At 44.0% G+C, this 19,238-nt stretch overlaps 2 protein-coding genes across 2 annotated transcripts; both read right to left on the reverse strand.

The window, feature by feature from the left end:
• Nucleotides 1-118: 118 nt before the first annotated feature.
• LOC136436281 (kinase D-interacting substrate of 220 kDa B-like) lies at nucleotides 119-15,048 on the reverse strand. Its single transcript, XM_066430126.1, has 20 exons — nucleotides 14,317-15,048; nucleotides 12,794-12,904; nucleotides 12,180-12,269; nucleotides 10,023-10,073; nucleotides 9,686-9,808; nucleotides 9,214-9,342; nucleotides 8,532-8,714; nucleotides 8,058-8,168; nucleotides 7,549-7,723; nucleotides 6,822-6,989; nucleotides 5,919-6,516; nucleotides 5,381-5,462; nucleotides 4,903-5,076; nucleotides 4,391-4,525; nucleotides 3,977-4,104; nucleotides 3,467-3,638; nucleotides 2,836-3,174; nucleotides 2,435-2,704; nucleotides 1,918-2,065; nucleotides 119-1,603 (listed from the first exon to the last, which is right to left on the reverse strand). The coding sequence occupies exons 1-20, from the start codon at nucleotides 14,665-14,667 to the stop codon at nucleotides 930-932; spliced, it is 4,212 nt and encodes a 1,403-aa protein (XP_066286223.1). The 5' UTR covers nucleotides 14,668-15,048; the 3' UTR covers nucleotides 119-929.
• A 503-nt stretch (nucleotides 15,049-15,551) lies between these two features.
• On the reverse strand, nucleotides 15,552-18,658 carry LOC136436286 (E3 ubiquitin-protein ligase DTX3L-like). The gene is made up of 3 exons (XM_066430134.1): nucleotides 18,049-18,658; nucleotides 17,469-17,686; nucleotides 15,552-16,775 (listed from the first exon to the last, which is right to left on the reverse strand). The coding sequence occupies exons 1-3, from the start codon at nucleotides 18,379-18,381 to the stop codon at nucleotides 16,706-16,708; spliced, it is 621 nt and encodes a 206-aa protein (XP_066286231.1). The 5' UTR covers nucleotides 18,382-18,658; the 3' UTR covers nucleotides 15,552-16,705.
• Nucleotides 18,659-19,238: the final 580 nt, after the last annotated feature.

Genomic DNA, 19,238 nt, shown 5'->3' on the forward strand with positions numbered 1-19,238 from the left:
TACTGCTTATTGCTGCAGATTTAGTTGATTTGGCACTTGACGTGATGCGCTTTTTAAACCCAAAAGTGCATCATCCAAGAAAGGAACAATTGAATCAATCCACATGCAACATCAGATCTTTGATCAAAATATTCTTTATTAAGATAAAATGCAGTCTACCACTAACTGCAGTGAAATATTCATTCAAGTTCAAAAAGAAGATTGCCACTAAGAAGCCATCTGAAATGATAGCAAAGCCAAACAAAATTGATGAGGACACAAATATAGTTAGCAGTTTTGTCCTGTCACCATTTATCTAAAACCTGACTACTGCTACTGCATGAATAACAAATATTAACAGCTAGATATATAAAACCAATGAACCAATCCCATATCTAAAACACTAAAAGCTAGCAAAAATCAGATTGTGATCCCATAATTCCCGAGGTTCCTAATGGCTGTTACCCACAAAATATATGTAAACGTGATATAAAGATTAGAAGACAAGATATCCATAAAACTATAAAACCCTAGCAGCTGGTGGCATTGTCAAAATTTGCTAATAAAGAAACAAGCAATGTCGTTAAAAAATAAGCATGAGAGATTAAAAACATGTCGAAACACTTTCAGTCAATTAACTGCGTGCTATACTATGTAGGTAAAGGTGAGTCTGAATTGCAAACTTAAAAAGTGCTGCCTTTGTCGTCATGGATGGAAAAAACACACCTCAAGAACGCTGACTTTACAGGATATATCCTCTACCAGCCTAGCGCACGACAAGCAAATACTAATACCGATGTATTTCTGGGTGTCTCTGTAGTGGTTAGTCTCTTGACTTTTGTGCGTTTATTACCTTGGCAGCTAAAAACTCAACTTCAGTGTGATTGTAACGATATCTGTGCGTTCGTGACTTTAAAACTTAATGAACTGCTTGGCAACAATGAGCACGATTACACGTTTGACTCGCGTTCTGCTGCTTCCTTATCTAAAAGGGGAGCAGACGGGTTCTCCTCTTCATCGTGGACTTCATCCGAGGACCCGTTTGTCAGGGATGATGACTCTTCCAGCAGAGGTGACCCATCGTCTTCGCGGTCATCATGGTACTCTCCGTTCATCTCCCCATTTTCCACCAGAACAATGTTGTTGGGCGAGGCCGAGTTTGTCTCCGCGCTGTCATCCGATGAATGGCCGTTAACCTCCTCCAGCACTGCGTCGTCACTTTTCTCAGCATCTCCTTCAGCAGTTGCAATGATGGTGGTCGGTGACACCTCGAGTGGTCTCTTCCTAGCAGCTGCGGCCATGGGAATGGTCGTTACCATTGCCGGCTCATCATCATCATTCACGGCATCCTTGACAGCGGAATCGTCAATTGCCGCAGACAGCTGTCGTTGGACGTCCCTGCAAACTTCCTCATGAGCTTCTTCCGCGATGACGTCAAGGTTTGGGTCAGGGCTGGGACGGTTGCCATGGGGACGAACCTGTGCTCGTCTGCTGGGGGTGCTTGTCTGGGGAGAGGAAGACCCGATGTCGTCTGTTTCCTTCTCCACACTGAAAACGCTATCTGGGACCTTCATGATTCCAGGCTCTCTTCGTCCGTTTTTCAGGAGATCCGAGAGTAGGGCCGCTGGAAGTCAAATGTTCACTGTTACTGTACATCTGAAGCTGATGATATATAGGTAATCCGACCTTTTATGGAAGTAGCATCAATTGTGATATCGATGAAAGAAAAAAGGCATATTGCGCATAATAATGACACTGTACATCTTTCTTTCAGAAGAGCTCATTGCATGCGCGATATGTCAAACTTTTTCCTGTCAAAATTCAAATTATGATCTGATGTCAAATGCTTGCTTCAAGATTTTTCGATCTTCTAATTTTCTAGTCTCCATTTTTTGCTAGGTTGTTGATGAAAGAATGGCTTGGCGCCATCGGTCTTACCTGGTGAACCGCCTTCGTTCGGAAGACTCGTCAACGCCTGACTGTTCTGTTTAACTTCCTTGACGTCAGTCTGTGCTCGGGCGTAGCCAATCGTTTGCCGGATTGACAAGTCGAGGTTCACGGTGTAGGGAAGTAGGTCTTGCATGTCCTTGAATGAAAAGAACATCTTTTATTGTACAATGCTAAACTCGCGAGTTTAGGTTCGGAAGGGATTGGTCATTGTTGATCCTGAAGAAGCCGACATTGGTCGTTGAAAATTTGATCCGTGAATACCTTAACGTTAGTGTTGGAAGAAAGTTTAGCATTGTACTACAATTACTACCAACACCGATGAGCTTCCATGATAACATCTTTAATTATTTTGGTTTTTATCATTATTAACGGTAAAATGCACGTGCATTACACTGAAAGAAAACAATCCTGGTGATTAGCAGATGAACTCATATTCGTGCCATCTCCAATAGAGGAAGCAGAAATGCATGAATATAATAGAGAATAGAAGGCTTACTGGACATACCTCAACTGTGAACTCGGCAAAAGTCAAGAAGAGCTCGAACATCTCGGGGTCTTCGTCCAATGGGTTGAGGTGGCTCCATTCCTCCTGTGTGCTGATCTCACATTTGACCCTCTGTAAGAAGATGTCCACCAGCTTGTCGTGCATCTGAATCCCCCGCTGTAGAGTCTCCCGTCTTCCGAGCTCTCTCCTTTGGAAGAAGTCATCAACGTACTGGATGATCCAGCTCATTCTGTAGGGCCATTGCTCGACAAGCAGCACCCACCTTGCAACCTGGCGAAACAGTATCGCAAAAATTTAGGACCTATGCTTTTTGCCACATCAGGCTAGATGATTGGCTTTATTATATTGGATACACCTTACGTTCATAACAGAACAGTAACTGTCACATGGTCCTTACATACCTGTTTGGGTTTGAACCTTGTCAGCCTTTCCCGTTGGGCCAGAACACCTACTGAAACGCACAGGATGTTGAAGAGGCGCCGGATGTGACGCGGGTTTCCGGCAACAAAACGAATGACGTCGTCCTTCTGCAGATTTTTGATGGCCTTCGTTAGAAAGAGGTTTTTGTCGGTGATGTCATTTCCAGATATGACGAGACCAGGCTCTTCATATGCGCTTCCCACTGAGATTGTTCTGCTTTCGTAGCTGGTCTCTTGTGTTACGTCGGCACGCCACAGGATAGAAAGCTTGTGAAGCCCTCTCTTCATATCATCCTTCTCTTCCTTGTTCAGCACCAACGACTGGCAAAAAAGGAGTATATATAAATTATCTCAAAGGTTTGAAAAGATTCAATATAGTTTCAAAACTAGAAAGGTAACATTTACAAGCAAATGCATTCTGTTTACCTTCTCATTGTCTAGCCTACCAAACCATAGCTACTGCTCTGTTTATTCTTTACTCAAACAATCTCGTATAAGTGGTGACCAGTCCCTCCCGCTCTGTCCTGCCACCTTGTTATACTGTGTAATCGAACTCCACAGGGTGTCTTCTCGTCCATGTTATTGACCTTATTTGTTTGGAACTGTTGCCTACTTTTGCTGCCTTCTTTGCCCTTGCTTGTCCAGCCTCCTGCCTTTGCACGGCCCTGACCCTCCGCTCGGTGGCGGACATCTTTGCTGTGTCCCACAGGAAGCGTTTTCTATCCTGCGGGCCCGGACCCGGCAGGCAGATGGGCAGCTGCACTATCTTCTTCAGGTACTCGTACCTAGGTATAACACAAGTACAAGGTGAGGAGTGAAACCTGGTTGGGAAGGGAACTGGAATATAGAGATGCGTGGCCATACAGCAAATCCTGGAAACGTACCCTCAGTGTTATTTTTATTAGTTAGATACTTAGTTAGTTTGTTTTTTTGATTGACTGATTTTTGTTTTACAAAACTTCTGATGTTAAAGCTATTCAGATTTTCAAACACAAGTCTATTTTTTGACCAGGAAATTTCCTCTGGGTTGAACGTGAGACCAAAAGACTGTCGATATTGATGATTAAATCAGCTTTTAGGAAATGAAGAGAGAGAGCAAAAGATTCCAAGTCTATATCTTTACCCGTTGATGTTGGCGTTCAACATGACGTCTCCAAAGCTCTCCTCAATGCTCTTGACGACAATCCTGGGGTCCACGGCGAGGAGGGAGATGAAGTAAGAGTTTGGGTCGGATAGAAGGATGCCCACCGCCTGAAGGAATGGGATAACATCATTGTTAATGTTGTACGATACATGAGAAACATTTTCGTATGCATTTCGTTATATTTCATTCAATAATGCAAAGCTGGCCAGAAAAAAAATCAACCATGTTCATAAGACTAATAACATTTTATGTGTCCATTCAGGATGTTACATTCATCTTCTTATTGGCATTTACGGGACAAGGTTTTGTCAGTTACTGATCACAGAATATTTCGTGTCGTTGCTTCATTACGTGTCATATAAATCGACTGTTATGATCGGTAGTAAAAAGCACCTCGATGACTTTGGTGACTCGGTCTTTCGGGCATCTGTCTAAGTCGTCCACCACGACAACAGCCCGATACTGTTTCCCGCGGGCCGCCTCGAAGTACCGTAACAGGTATGTCACCACCTTTACCTCTTTCTTCACCTGTGTTAGAAGGAGATTCAAGAGTTGTCAGGGAATTTACAGGGTGTTACAACAGATAGCTTTGTAGTCTGGATGCCACAGTGTTCCCATGCAGGGCCTTCACAGGCCTGCTCCTTTGCTCCAGGGCCAACATGTACGCAACAAAAGGGTCTAACCGATCGCGAAGAGTGTCAGTGGTAATTTTTCCTTGGGGGAACGTTGGATCTGGAACCGAGAACCTAGCCTGCATGCGTTACAAGGCCCAGAAAATAGTGTAGCACCCAAGCTGATAGCTATGAAGCTCCTTTTGCAAAACTACAGGCTTTAAATGTCAACATCTTGCTACGAATGATCAGTCATCTCAGCAGAGACACTAATCAACAATTCCGGTGGCTTACCTTCGCCATGAACCCTAGCTCCTGGTCAAAGTTTGGTTTCACCGTCTGAGCCAGCAGCCGATCTCTCTGGGAGAATGCCATCTTTCTGAGGAAGGACCAAATTTTTGTGGCGTTTTTCAACAACCCCGCGCCGAGTGCGACGCCACAGAGAATCTCCACTATGCTGGTTCCTATCTGTAAATAACAGAGGCAAAATTTGTATTGCTTGCACCGCCATAGTTACGTATAAGGTCTCTTCGGTCAGGAAAACAAGACCGAAGTGCATTTTTGCAGGATTGTTAACTGCAGTATATACACGTATGTTCATATCTTCCAACGGATAACCTTTTCTTTTCGTTGATTCTTCTACTAAGTTCTAGCACTTAATCAAGCTTCACGGCAACCGACAGATATATCACAAAGATATCAAACAGTACTTAGATCACCGCGGTATTGTCATATTTACCATCCAAAGGTAACAAGGAATCTCAAAACTTACCGCAAGATAAGAGTCTCCACTGATGCCGAACACAGCCGCCAACACAATCAGCACTGTCCCCAGAATCGTCGTGATCAGCAACCTAACGGTAAAAGACAAGACAGAATCGTATTAAGATCAGGGCCCTACAACCATCCCTCAACAGAGACGGCGGGCGCCACAGACTTTCCGCTACTTATGATCCACTGCTCACGGAGTCACGTGTGCTATCTGCATAACGTGACGTCATCCCAGCGGTGGATTGCTCACTCCTTGACAAAGACTGGTGTCGTACAGTCGAAAATTTGGGTAAGTCCAATTTTTGTGTTGGAAATTAGTTAAAACTTATTTCAGAAAGACAGAATCGTCTTTATTCTGCTGAGATAGCACGTATCATCTGATGTGAGCACACAGCCATGACTCAAGCCATTTCCTCCTCCAAGTTCGTGTTACAGATATTGGTTGTTCAACAGCTTTGTTTGCTGTTTATCTTTGTGTCAAATAATACATTGCACTAAGTAGAGCATAGAACTAAATAGACCATTGAACTAAGACATACTTGAACCACAGTCTCTCCGTCACCGGTGGTTTCTCCGACGCCATGAACTTTTCGTGGATGGCGCGGTATAACCGGGTCGTCCACGGGCCGATTTCTCCCTCGACTTCATCACACAGCTTGGTGACGATCCCTGCCCAGAGCGCAGAGCAGCCGGAGTACTCCCAGGCGTTGAACTGCACGTGGATCACCTTCACGTGACCAGGATTGGGAGGATGTGTCTCGAGATCCGGCGGACTTACCAGATCCAGCCAGATCCCAATCAGCTGAAGGTGTCTCTTCGTCCAGTGTAAGCCTGGAAACAGCGTCAGTAGAATCCGCTGCAGGTCCTTCCTCTTCAGATACCCGACAATCACGCAGGTGCAGATGGTGGAAATTGTACCGACGATCATAACAATCTTGAAGATGGCGGGGTTCATGTAGGTCAGGACGCCACCTACCACGAGTCCGACGAGTAACAGGAAGGCCAGGCAGCACGTACAGGAGGCAAAGGGAAGTGGTGGAACGGGTGTCGACCGTTTTCTTTTAGTTGTCCTCTTGGCGTTCTCCTCTTCAACCTGTCGTAGCTTATCTGCCTTTTCAATGTTTGCATCAATCTCGTCTGGAAAAAAAATGTTGGTAAAGATATCAGACATCATTGTTGAGAGATATCGGTGTTTTGAAAGGTATTCAATGATTGATTCTAGTGTATAGTAGGCGTTGTTGTGTATCAGCAAAGCAAGTCGTGCTTGAAAACCAAACCTTGAATTGAATATTATGTGTAGTTCATCATTGCACTTCACGTCCTTAAGGAGTGTTACGCAACGGCGAACTCTTTAATATTCCTCCCAGGCCGTCGTACGATTTTAAGGATGCGATGGAAAATATTGCAGATGGAAAGAGTTAGAAAATGTCGAAGGTACTCACTTTTGACCTGGTTGAGGATGAAGGACTTGCCTGCTCCCCAGCGCGCGTAGATTCCCACAGTGATGGGCATGGTAGTGGACTCGTCCGTTAGGATGTCGGCAACTGTTTTGGCGTACACCCGGTATCCCAGGGAGTCCTCCTCGAAATGGCTGTCGCTCTTCAAACTCCCTGTAGAACAAACAAACAAACAAACAAACAAACAAAATCATCATCATCATCATCATCATCATCGCGAATAAACTGTGTAATTAAGTAGAGATATCCTGAACGCTATGCAGAAAAACGAAGAGATGAAATCGTTCGTTTCGTGGCCTTTGAAAGCAAGCTGCCCCAAATTGTCTGAAGTATAAAAGTACAGAAAGTATAAAATCTAAATTCCTTAGATAATGAATCGCCAGTGTACTATTTGCAAAATTGAGTGGTATGCTCTGGAATAGAAAATGTTCTGGCAATGTGATCACTCTTTGGTGGTCCCTTAGCTAATTTCCCCACTGACACAAGCCTTAGGAGTCCTCATGACTATAGTGACCACCAGCACTCATAGACTAAATTTCATCAGTCACTTGAATGGTCTTCTTGGGTGGGGGGGGGGGGGGGGGGTAAGTAGCGGAGATTTCTAACGACTGCCTCCCAGCCGTAGGAAATCTCCGCCACTACCAGCCCACCGACCGAAACCTCTGCTTGGAGAATACTTGGGCAGTTTTGAATGCAGTGTGCAAATACTAACCGACGCGTTTCGCCGTCCCCATCAGTGTGAACTTCATATCGGCCCCGGCCACGTTCATCGCCGTCTGTCCAGCATAGTTCTTCTCCTCAATTAAGTCGGAGTTCATATCCAACAGCGCGTGCGCGAACTTCTTCGACTGATACCTTTGGTGAACGGCGATGTGCAATGGTGTATTCTGTAAGAATAAGTTTATCTATTTAGACCTATTTACTTATTGGAAAATGTCCCAATACATTACTCTCTCGAGGCAGCGTAGCTGATATTGGAGAGTCAACAGATAAGGACAAATACATAGGAAATGGCAATTTACACATCGCTAGTTTGAATACAATTAATGTTACTAACAATCAATCTTGCGATCCGGTTAAAATCGTTAAGTCATTTGATTACATGCAGAGATACAATACAAGAATAAGTTTATTTTCTTGACGTTTGCCATAGGCCTGATTGTTTTGCCTCTATTCACATTTTCGAAAAGTACAAGGATTCAGTGATTGCTTTTCCCTTACCCCCGCACGGTCTCTAATGGTGAGATCCTCCGCCGTCCACTGTAGCTGTCCCACTAGCACATTCAGGAAAGCCACGTTGTCTACCTTCGCTGCCTCCCACACCATGTTTTCCTGAAATACATTGGGAGCATTTCAACTTAGTTGCTGCATTAATCATGACTCGTACCTTCGAAAAGTGTAGTGTGCTTCAAGAAGCATATTCTATTCTCCCCATAATCATCCATCGTTCAACCAAATTTTCTCTCACATATATATGTGGCGTTTACTGATAAAGAAGTGTACACAATGCTTAAGCATATGTTATTTGCATCCTCATGGCCTACAGAGGCCTAAGTGATCCCTGTTGCCTGGATATTACATGATCGGTGCGACTTTTGCTTTTTACTACTGTATACCGAATACTTAGTAGTTCATCAGAATCGGACTGACTCTGCAATAGGCACACAAGCAGAATGAAGCCTGCTAAATACGTACCAGATCAGCACGAATGGTTGGATCCACCCAGTACAGTAGCCGGGCAGTAGAAGTGGACAGAGGTCCGGTTACTCCCTGCTGCTTCATCTTCTGTTGGTACTCCACTTCGTACTTCAGAAGTAGGGTCTCCATGATCCTGTCGTGACCGAACCACGTGGCGGTGTGCATGGCCGACTGCAGGTCCTTTAGGAAAATGGAAGAACGCCAATTGTTTGTAGTAGAGAAAAACGTAACATATTTCAAAGGCAAACTAGATTTTCTAACAGCACTTGCCAAAGGCATCATAAAAACTTGCTAAAGGCATTGTAAAAAATGGTATCTACAGGCAAATGGAAAAATGACATGGCGAGTTGCAGTAGAGAACGTCATAACATATTTCAAAGACAGAATAAATCGATTTCCTCACAGTACATCACTTGCCAAAAACGTTTTTATGAAAGTACCTGCTGGCAAATTATTCTTCTTCATTATACAAGTCAAAGGCCGAACGTCCACTGGAAATGTCAAGGAAAGATGGACAGACAACAGACAACAAAAGAGACTACTAGTAACATTATAGAATGGGCAAACTTGAGGAGGACGGTGTATTTCAAGACCGAGAGCGCTGGAAGAGACGTTAATGTCTGGGGGGGGGGGGGTATAAGACATGAGATGTAAGTAAGTTTCGGAGAGACGTTCTTACCTTACTGCGCACGAGGGGGTCGGCACCAGACCGGAGAAGGCGGGAAACAACCTTGGCGTTCCCAGCAATCACTGCGCAGTGTAGCGGCGTCACGTCCTGAAACTCGTGTTCACTGACAACTTCGTCTGACTGCAAGCAATGGTGATGAAACGTTGTGATGAAGCTTAGACATCCGGGTAATAAGATATGCCAAAAAACAATTACTCAAGCAACTGGATAGAATTTTGAATAAGTCAGACGTTTCAGACAGCATCCGCTATCTTTCGTCAGTGACTGACGGTATGGTAATGAAATATTAATGGTAAGACGGTTGTTGATATGTGGTCTGCTAATGTAAGATTTTCAGAAATTTCGTATTTCTACACAAATGAATATGTACTAGACACTGAGATATGTAGTTGTATATCATTGTGCTTCAAAAGAGAGGAAGCTACATGTATTAGGAATGTAGAAGAAGTAACACAAGACTTACGTGTTGGGGAAACAACTGCAGCGCTTTCTTCTCATTGACGTCATGTCCAGCTTCCAGGAATTTGTTCACCTTCCCGATGTCTCCCACCAAGGCAGCAGTGTGTAGGTCTTTAATTTTGCTCGCCTACAAGAAAATTCATGTGTTGATAATCTTTCATCCAAAACCTTTAATGTGATGAGAATTTGTCTTTTAAAAAATCGGGAAACACCACAAGTAGGCTGGTAAAGCACTCACATATAACGTTAGCAGAACAAAGTCAGAACACTCCTGAAATGACTGCATCTAACGAAGAAACAGAAACGTTTTCAAACAATGTCATGTAAGAATAAACTATTACCATGAAGCCAAATAAAGATGACCTGGAGCCCATTGTCTTCTTTGGCCCATCCTGGAAAAAGACAACGTTTCAGTTTCACAAGAAAAAAGGGGCTTGAAATATGTACACATGAATAATAAAAAGAAAATTGTCTCTTCACGGTCTCATGCACCAGTAGTGCTCGAGTGACACGTTTCCAAATTAAGAACTCGCACAAAGAAGAGTTGATATCATAAACAGAATAACTTGACATATTGTGGTTGCATTCATCAGCTAACGCATTCTGTATCTGTATCTGTATCTATATAGCCGGTATAACCGCCATTCGGCGTAACACACCAGCTTCGCAGGCACGCGGCGCGGCAGCAGCTGGTTATATTACACCGAACGACCTGTCACGTCTAACCTTCGCATATCTAACTGCATGCATTGTTTAAAGCTATCTAATGAGGATGCTTCCACTGTACTTGGTTGTGACGAGTTCCACTCTACGATCGTTCTAGGAAAATACGAATTTTTAAACACATCAATCCTAGGTTGAAAAGTCTGATACTTAAAGGCATGGCTATTTCTTGTCCTTTTCTGAGCTGGTATTAGATACTTATTAGTTGGTACGTCCACCAATTTATTAGTCGTTTTGTACATCATGCACAGTCTGGACATTTTCCTTCTCTCCTCGAGTGACATCCACTGCAGATCTGTTTTCATTTTGGTGACACTAGCACCCCTGACGTAGTTGTTCGTGCAGAATCTGGCTGCTTGGTTCTGTACCCTCTCCAATTTGTCTTTGTCTTTCTTAGTATATGGATCCCATACTGTTGCTGCGTATTCTAAGTTTGGTCTTACGAGTGATGTGTACGCAAGTGATTTTACCTTCAATGGGCATGCCCACAAATTCCGTTTGATCACTCCTAACGTCTGTTTAGCCTTGTTTGTTATGTTGTTGACATGGGCACCCCACTTTAGGTCGGTTGTTAATGTAACACCCAGGTATGGGTGTTTTTTTGTTGTTGCTAAAGTCTTACCACAAAACTGGTAGCTAGTTACATGTGGGGTCCTTTTGCTTGTTATGTGCATAATGTAGCATTTTTCGGGATTAAACTGCATGAGCCATTTGCTTTGCCATTCCTCGAGTGCGTTCAGATCTTTTTGCAGAAGTTGTGAATCATTATGTGTGGACAGTTCTACATATAACAGACAGTCATCGGCGAATAACCTCACATTTGAATCAAGCTGATCTGGCAAATCGTTTATGTACAAAAGGAAGAGCAATGGTCCCAGGACGGTTCCTTGTGGAACTCCCGACGCTACTCTAACCGGGGCTGAGGCCTTCCCTTCTACCACTACCGTCTGCTCCCTGTTGGTCAGGAAAGCCTTCAGCCAATTCAGCGTAGTGCCTTGAATTCCATAGTACTCCAGTTTTGAAATAAGTCTGTTATGGGGGACTTTGTCAAAGGCTTTGGTGAAGTCGAGTATTGCTAAGTCCACCTGTCGTTTATTGTTCAGTGCACCAGCTATGTCGTGAGCTGTTAGTATCAGCTGTGTTTCTGTGGATCGCTTTGCTCTGAATCCATGCTGATAATCCGTCAATATACTGTGACTCTCAAGGTGCTTCATGACATGGCTGTGAATAATGTGTTCAAGCAATTTGCTGCATATACAGGTCAGTGAAACAGGTCTGTAGTTACTTGGGACCGCTCTATCTCCCTTTTTAAAAATGGCGCATATGTTTGCATCTCTCCAGTCTTTGGGGATTTCTCCTGTGTCTAAGGAATGTTGGAAAATATTGGTCAACACAGGTGCAATTTCACTAGCCGTCATTTTGAGGAACCAAGGTGGTATTTGGTCTGGTCCGGATGCTTTAGAGGGATTGAGACCATGAAGCATTTTTTCGACACCATCAGTGGAAATTTTAATATGCTCCATGGGATGGGTACATGGCTGTCCAAGTGACGGCATATCTGAGGTGTCTTCTTCTGTGAATACACTTTTAAACTGTGAGCTGAGTGCTTCTGCTTTTTTCTCGCTGTCACTGATAATGGTATTTCCCACCTTTAGAGGGGCTACTCCGACAAGGTCTCTCCTTAATCCTTTTATGTACGACCAGAATGTTTTGGGTTTGTCAGTCGATCGATCGAACATTCGATCGAAAGTTTGAACCAAAGAAGGATGCCTCACCGTAGTCGACACCAGTCGCTGCGTGTCAGTTTCCACCGTTCTGCTGGTGTTTAGATTGGTGCCGTGTGATTCTTCGGCACCAATTTCTGGCTGCAATGACAATTAAATATCAATGGTTAAGTATTGCGAACTACAACAGTTGAAGTAACGAGAGAAGGCTTGCTGATGGGAACTTCTGTAAAAAATATGACTACTGTGGGTCTAAGCATTAGACATCTGTAACATTCACTTGCGATAGCTAAAAGATACAAAAACTACTCATGTCATTGAATGAGTCTACAATGCTCACGTTGCCCATAGAAGATATGACACTTCTGATCGGTCAGAGCGGATTATAAGCACGTAACATATAGTTGACAGTACAGTGGTTAGGCCACATGAATCTAATTTCTTGTTTCTCTGACATTTCTTATCAAAACATCAGCAAGTGGACAAGACTAAACACAGAAGACAGGGAAGAAAAAACTTGAATATTACTTCATCACTTTCTGGTACTGTGTATACCAAGGTACAGAATTTCCCCTCACAGTCTGTTTTCATATGCAGTTGAGCATTTCTTTTTAAAATCCAAGAACCAGTAAGTTAAACTGGTGTGGCCTTAAAAAATAACTCACAGTTTTCAGGTGGTACTGCTGTACTTTCCCCATGTCCAGCTCGCCGAGATGCAGCGTCAGCTCCCCTATCACCAGGTCCTTGTGGATCATCCGAAAGTTTTTAACTTTCACCTGCAAAAAAACAGATGTAATAGCATTTAAGTTCGCGTGGATTTAATTTCGCGGTAGGCAGAAAGTAGAGTGTTCGCGGTGACAATGATAGACAAAGGGGTGGGAGGGCAAAAAAAACTTCGCGGTGGTTTTAAGTTCGCGACGAAGAGCTTACCGCGAAAACCGCGAACATAAAACCACCACGAACATTTCTGTATTTACAGAGTAGTAGTAGCCGTTTATTTTCTAGCCGTAAAAACGTTATGACGTTTACGATAAAGCTACGACTTGCACACGACAGGTACATGAAAAGTGCATACTTTCGGTGTAATTTGGATTTTTAAAGTTGAAAACTGCTAATAGCAGAGGCAGTTTGATTAACCGCACGCCCTTGATGACGAAAGTAGTAATTACGTGGGCAAGGCCGGTTGCATGTCACGTGGGCGAGAGAACCTTAATCATCAGATCGTTTGTGTACCCCCGGATTATCTGCCCCGGCTGCTACAGGCGTTCCGAATGTTTTGTCAAACAGTGTGATTTAGGTCAAATTCTCGGAACATGGTGTCAGGGCGTCTTGGCACATGTAGTCCAGGACAGTAATACTGGATTTACACTCGCGTTTTAGTAGACTTGGAGTTGACTCAGAACTGTGTATGGGAAACCCTGCGCCACTCGAGTAGCGTTTTCTAGCAGGAAAACTCCATTTGAGCAGCAGATATTCACACACAGCCCAGAGTCGACTCCGAAATTTTATATCGGCCCCTAACCAATCAGGATGATACAGTACCAGCTTGGGGCGACTCGGGTTATGGTTAACGTTAGAATTAGGGCTGAGTTATCATAAAGGCTGAGATTAGGGTTAGACGTCGAACTGTCCTGGTTCTGGTCTCTACTCGTCCTGGTCGGTCTGCCGAAATGTACAACATTCTTTGGAAACCACTCTAAAGTAGCCTTAAGTTCTTGGTCAACATATGGGGCGAGCGACTTTTGGTAACCGACCCAAAAATAGGCTGTCCCAGTGTAGGGCCTAGGGGCCAACTGACAACCTACTGAACAATTAGAACAAACTAACCATTGGCAGGAAATGGATAATTATCCCCACTATGTTGTCTGTTTTGTGTACTTTTTGTACTATAAGTATTGGGTATAGCTGTTTGTTTGAGTCTTTTTTATTCATGAGAAGCTCAGATTGGCCTGCAGGTCGCTTTTCATTGAGGTCATGAGGGAAGAGGTAAAGGTCAGGCAAAATATAAAACAAAGATACACAGCCTTGTGTCACCTGGGGTCTTCGGCTCACTAGTAATCTGCATGTCGTTATACAGCCGAATAAACAAGTCAAATCAACTGCAAGTGTCTCATTCTATAACCCTGGCTTCCTTAAAGAGACTATCTAATAAAGTAACAGAAATCAGAAAGTCTGATTCAACACTTACGTGTAAGACGGAGTCGTACGCGATGGTATTCGACTCGAACTGGAAGGTATCGTTGAACATCGGTGTGTAGGTTTGCCTGGTGACTTTAGTCGTCAGGGCCCTCCCTCCAAGTTCAACCCTGACGTAAGGGTTGATTGTCCTGCGACCTATGGTCTTCTGGTGCTTCATGTCCTCAAGCCCCCACACGGCGTCTTTGTCGAGGCACGCCCGCACCACGGTGATCTCCAGCGAGCCCTTGCAGTAGTCTTGCCGGGCGATGATGTCCACCGTGCCGGTAGTCGAGGCGGTGACGACGGGGACGGGGTCGACTTCGTCAAACACAGAGTCGGGGGAAACGTTTGGCGAGCCCATGGTGGCCAAATGGACAGACTGTCGAGACCAGTCCCCTACTTGATCTATTATGACGTATTCCTTGTTCTAGAACACCGAATGGTCAAGCTTCCTGGTCGCCCACGCAGACCTACGTCTACGAGCAGTTTTACCTACCCCAGGCTACAGTTTGTTCGTGAATACCTCGCATACTTCACAACAAAGTCAATCTCATTCCTAAACAGAAACACCACTTCTTGCAGCTGCCTCTTTGGTTCGGTTGTTGAAGCCCTCTCGTCTTTTGGTGTCAGTAAACATTCGAGCTCGCAGACGCCCGTGTCCTGTAATCTGGCTGGTTAAGAGGTCGACTAACCCCCAGGCATGAGTTCTCAGCTTTTATGGGCGGAAACACATGAATAGCTCGCATTTTTTTCACCTAAAGGTACGGTGCCGCAGGTGTCATACATTCAAGACAATACCATACATTGTTTAGATTATCATATCAAAGAAAGAAGCGGCCGTATGGTCGTGGGAATGCCACACAGTGTTGACCACATATTATGCAATGGTTGTTGTCTGTCTGTCATGACGTCAGGGGATTATCATATGCCTGTAATAAAGGCATATAACCACGTGGCGTATTATGGGGCTTTCAGATTCTATACATGACGTGTATGAGTATCATGACGCCAAGGGATCGTCGAACCTTAGATCAGATTACTAGTATGTTACTAGTATAGCTACAGGGACAGTCTCCCGGGTAGCCTCTGTCAGGCTCCATTGGCGGCTGAATAGAGTAGAAACTGGCTAAATAAACAGATAAGGGACGTTTCTGCTCTATCGAGCCTCCTCTATCTGAAGCCTGTTAGAGTCTATCCCGGAAGTAGTTGGGAAGAAAAACTGTACCAGAAAAAGAAACATAGGAATACACAGCAAAAGATTTATTTGCAAATATCTTTATATATTTACACAAATTCTGAAGGCACAGAGAACCACAATGGGGATTGGTAACATACATAGATGCACAACAGGAAGTCGCAATGGCAAACAATGGGAAAGTAGGGCACGGACACATTATGCCCATTATGCTAATGCCTTGGTCTGAAAAGTAATCCTAGGTGATGTTATCTTTCCCTCTTCTGTGAGCGTGTATCCTGGATTCCAGACTGTTTATAGCGATTGTGTGCCTAGTCAGCCATTTATGATGCAGTGCACTGGGAAACTTTTAGCATTACAATAAAGTAATTAACCTTTCCAGCATTCATGTTTTCCAATTCACTATCTAGTGTCAGGATCAAAAGTTATGAGTTCATTTTTGTTTGATTTTTCTGGAAGAGGGAGGTCAGGATCATGTAGGACTCTAGGAGTTGTTTTCTCAGTCTTTATGAGACATCTTAGCAGCTACCTTTCAAACTGCAGAGTATAAGCATGCACATGTGAACATACAACAGTGTAATAAATTGAATGATAAACAGAGTGCAATCATATATTTACATCTCATCTCTTATATAAAAGTTGACACTCCATGTATTACAGTGTACTAGTGTAATTATTATAACCTAAACATAGTACAATCATATATATACATATCATCTCTTATATAAAAATTGACACTCCATGTATTACAATCTAGTACAAACTATACACAAACTGTAACTGCTTCGTGTAAACTGAATTGATTGTTTCCTCCACCACTCACTGCTGACTATTGCTACAATATGCACCAGTAAAGATTTGTTGCATTAATGTGCACACAGCTGGAGAGGTTTAAAGTGCTTGTGCCACCAAGGAGGTTAAATCTCCAACAATCAACCATAATGAGCATTAGTCAATGAATAAAGACATTTGTACAAAATATACACCATTCTGATGTTAGGGAACATCAAACCTTACAAATCAGATTTTCAGTTCTCAGTCCCTGCTGACAAATAATCAAATCAATTTCTGCCAAGACGTCACAGTGAAGATGGTTCAGAACATGGTATCACACCTCATGAAAAATCTTCTTCTGAAAAGCAATACTAGTAATTATGGTAACTGGCAATTATATGTAATTGCCATGATTATACACTAAACCTCCCTACTTGATGCCCTTTGCAGCCAGTTCCTCCTTCACTCTTGTCAAATACTGAGGATCAGGGTAGCCGTATCTGCAAAACAAGTGAAGACGAGTCTCAGGATATTACTGAGAGTTGGGGTGAATGGTCTGGCAGAGACACCGATAAAGCATAGCCTGGTATCCATTCTATACTAGCTCTGGTTTGCTTTCTTTGCCAAACATACTAGTAGTCTAGCACCTGTTAATAGATAAACTATTGGCATTTGAATATTCACCTAAAATGAAGGTGAGAGTTCTGTCCTTGTAACGGTATGGAAACAGGGTAAGAACAAGCAATAAAAAGTTAAATCTCTGTTACACTGCTTCTGAGAAATATTTCACTATTGCAGGACATAAGAACCAAATATTTCAGTGGGGACGGGGGACACACTTTTCTGTGAAAAAAAGTGATCAGAGGAGTGAGTCGAAACTAGAGTAGGATGCATACCAGCTGCAGGCTAGATTAAGCAAGGACGTAGATTAACCCCTTCAGGGGGTTTTCTAGAAAAATTGAACAAGAGGGAGCACACAGGCGAGGGAGCGAATTCTATGATTTATGGAAGAATCAATCGCTGAGTGAAGGCTGTATGCTGGATATTAAGCTAAAATCTGAATTCCACTATAGGGGGTGCTGCGCTGAAACAAGAGGGTGCAGCGCCCCTCTTTCCTGATTTAGATGAACCCCTGCCCTTAAACTTAAACAGTTTAAGAATCAAGGGTTAGAAAAGCAAAGAAATTTGTATACCTGTTAGGACCGCCATACTTGCTGGTTTTGTGGTGGATGTCATTCCAGACCACAGTATCAGTCAGTCCTGTGGTCGCTGATGTGCCGATGGTGAAGACAAGACGGCTGTCAAAGGCTCGCTTTAAGAGTTGGAGCACCTCACGGCCCTCTGTGTTGTCCGGAAGGTAGGCTGTCCGTGATGTTCCAGTGTAGGGCTTCCCTGGGTTTGGATGCTCTGGCTGTAATGAAAATATCAAGACATGGCTCTATATACTCAGAGACTGATGTCAGTAAAATACAGCAACAGATAAAGCTATAACAACAACAACAACAACAACTGTTTGTCTTGCCTAAAATAAAATCCATTGACTACAGTGTCTTTGAATGTTTAACCAGTGCAAATTTAGTGCTATGTGGTATCCATAGGTCAAAACTGATATCAAACATTAGTTAAATCAACATACAAAAATGATTTAAAAGACTTCTTTGTAACATGATTTATTTTCAATTTTGATTTAATTTGTAAATATGTCTTAACCCAAGACAATACCATTTGTGAGTCACCATAGAACATGTATGTTGACAAGTTGACAACACATACCCCTTGTATACCACTGTGGAAGTCATAGTGGATTTCAATCATTGAGTGGCCTCCATACCCTGGAAGGGAGTTTAGGTAGTCAGTGCGATCTGTCATTGTCCCATGGGGCTGGTTGCCTTTCAGTCGTCCGATGACAGATTTGCAGATGGGACACTGTCCGGAAAGCTTCAAGGCATTGTCCAGGCAGTCAGCACAGAACCTGTGCTTACAAGGTGTTGTTGTCACCGGCCCAGTGAAGTCAGAGAGGCAGATCGGGCACTCGTCCTCTTTGTCGGAGTTTCCAGATGCAGAGGAGGCTGAGGATGCCACTCCTGGTGAGGAGAATCGTGTCATGCTCTGACTTGTTGTAGGATGTGCTTGCTGGATGGCTGGAAGTGGCTGGCTTGTCCAGCTGGTCCCAGGATAAGTATGTGATGGGTCACCACTTTTAGAGGAGGTTGGAGAAGGATGTGGGTAGGTTGGTGTCGACGTTCCATGTTGGTAAGAAGAGGAACTTACAGCAGCAGCGTATGTCGGGGTTGGACCTGGGTAGGCTATGAAGCCCGATGCAGTGTGGCTAGTTGACCCATGTGGTGAACCGGGTGGATATTTTGGACTTATGTTTCCACTGCTGCTGGGTTGTCAAGACGTAAGGGTTGATTGTCCTGCGACCTATGGTCTTCTGGTGCTTCATGTCCTCAAGCCCCCACACGGCGTCTTTGTCGAGGCACGCCCGCACCACGGTGATCTCCAGCGAGCCCTTGCAGTAGTCTTGCCGGGCGATGATGTCCACCGTGCCGGTAGTCGAGGCGGTGACGACGGGGACGGGGTCGACTTCGTCAAACACAGAGTCGGGGGAAACGTTTGGCGAGCCCATGGTGGCCAAATGGACAGACTGTCGAGACCAGTCCCCTACTTGATCTATTATGACGTATTCCTTGTTCTAGAACACCGAATGGTCAAGCTTCCTGGTCGCCCACGCAGACCTACGTCTACGAGCAGTTTTACCTACCCCAGGCTACAGTTTGTTCGTGAATACCTCGCATACTTCACAACAAAGTCAATCTCATTCCTAAACAGAAACACCACTTCTTGCAGCTGCCTCTTTGGTTCGGTTGTTGAAGCCCTCTCGTCTTTTGGTGTCAGTAAACATTCGAGCTCGCAGACGCCCGTGTCCTGTAATCTGGCTGGTTAAGAGGTCGACTAACCCC

Source organism: Branchiostoma lanceolatum, chromosome 6 (assembly GCF_035083965.1).
Source record: "Branchiostoma lanceolatum isolate klBraLanc5 chromosome 6, klBraLanc5.hap2, whole genome shotgun sequence".
Classification (NCBI taxonomy): domain Eukaryota; kingdom Metazoa; phylum Chordata; class Leptocardii; order Amphioxiformes; family Branchiostomatidae; genus Branchiostoma; species Branchiostoma lanceolatum.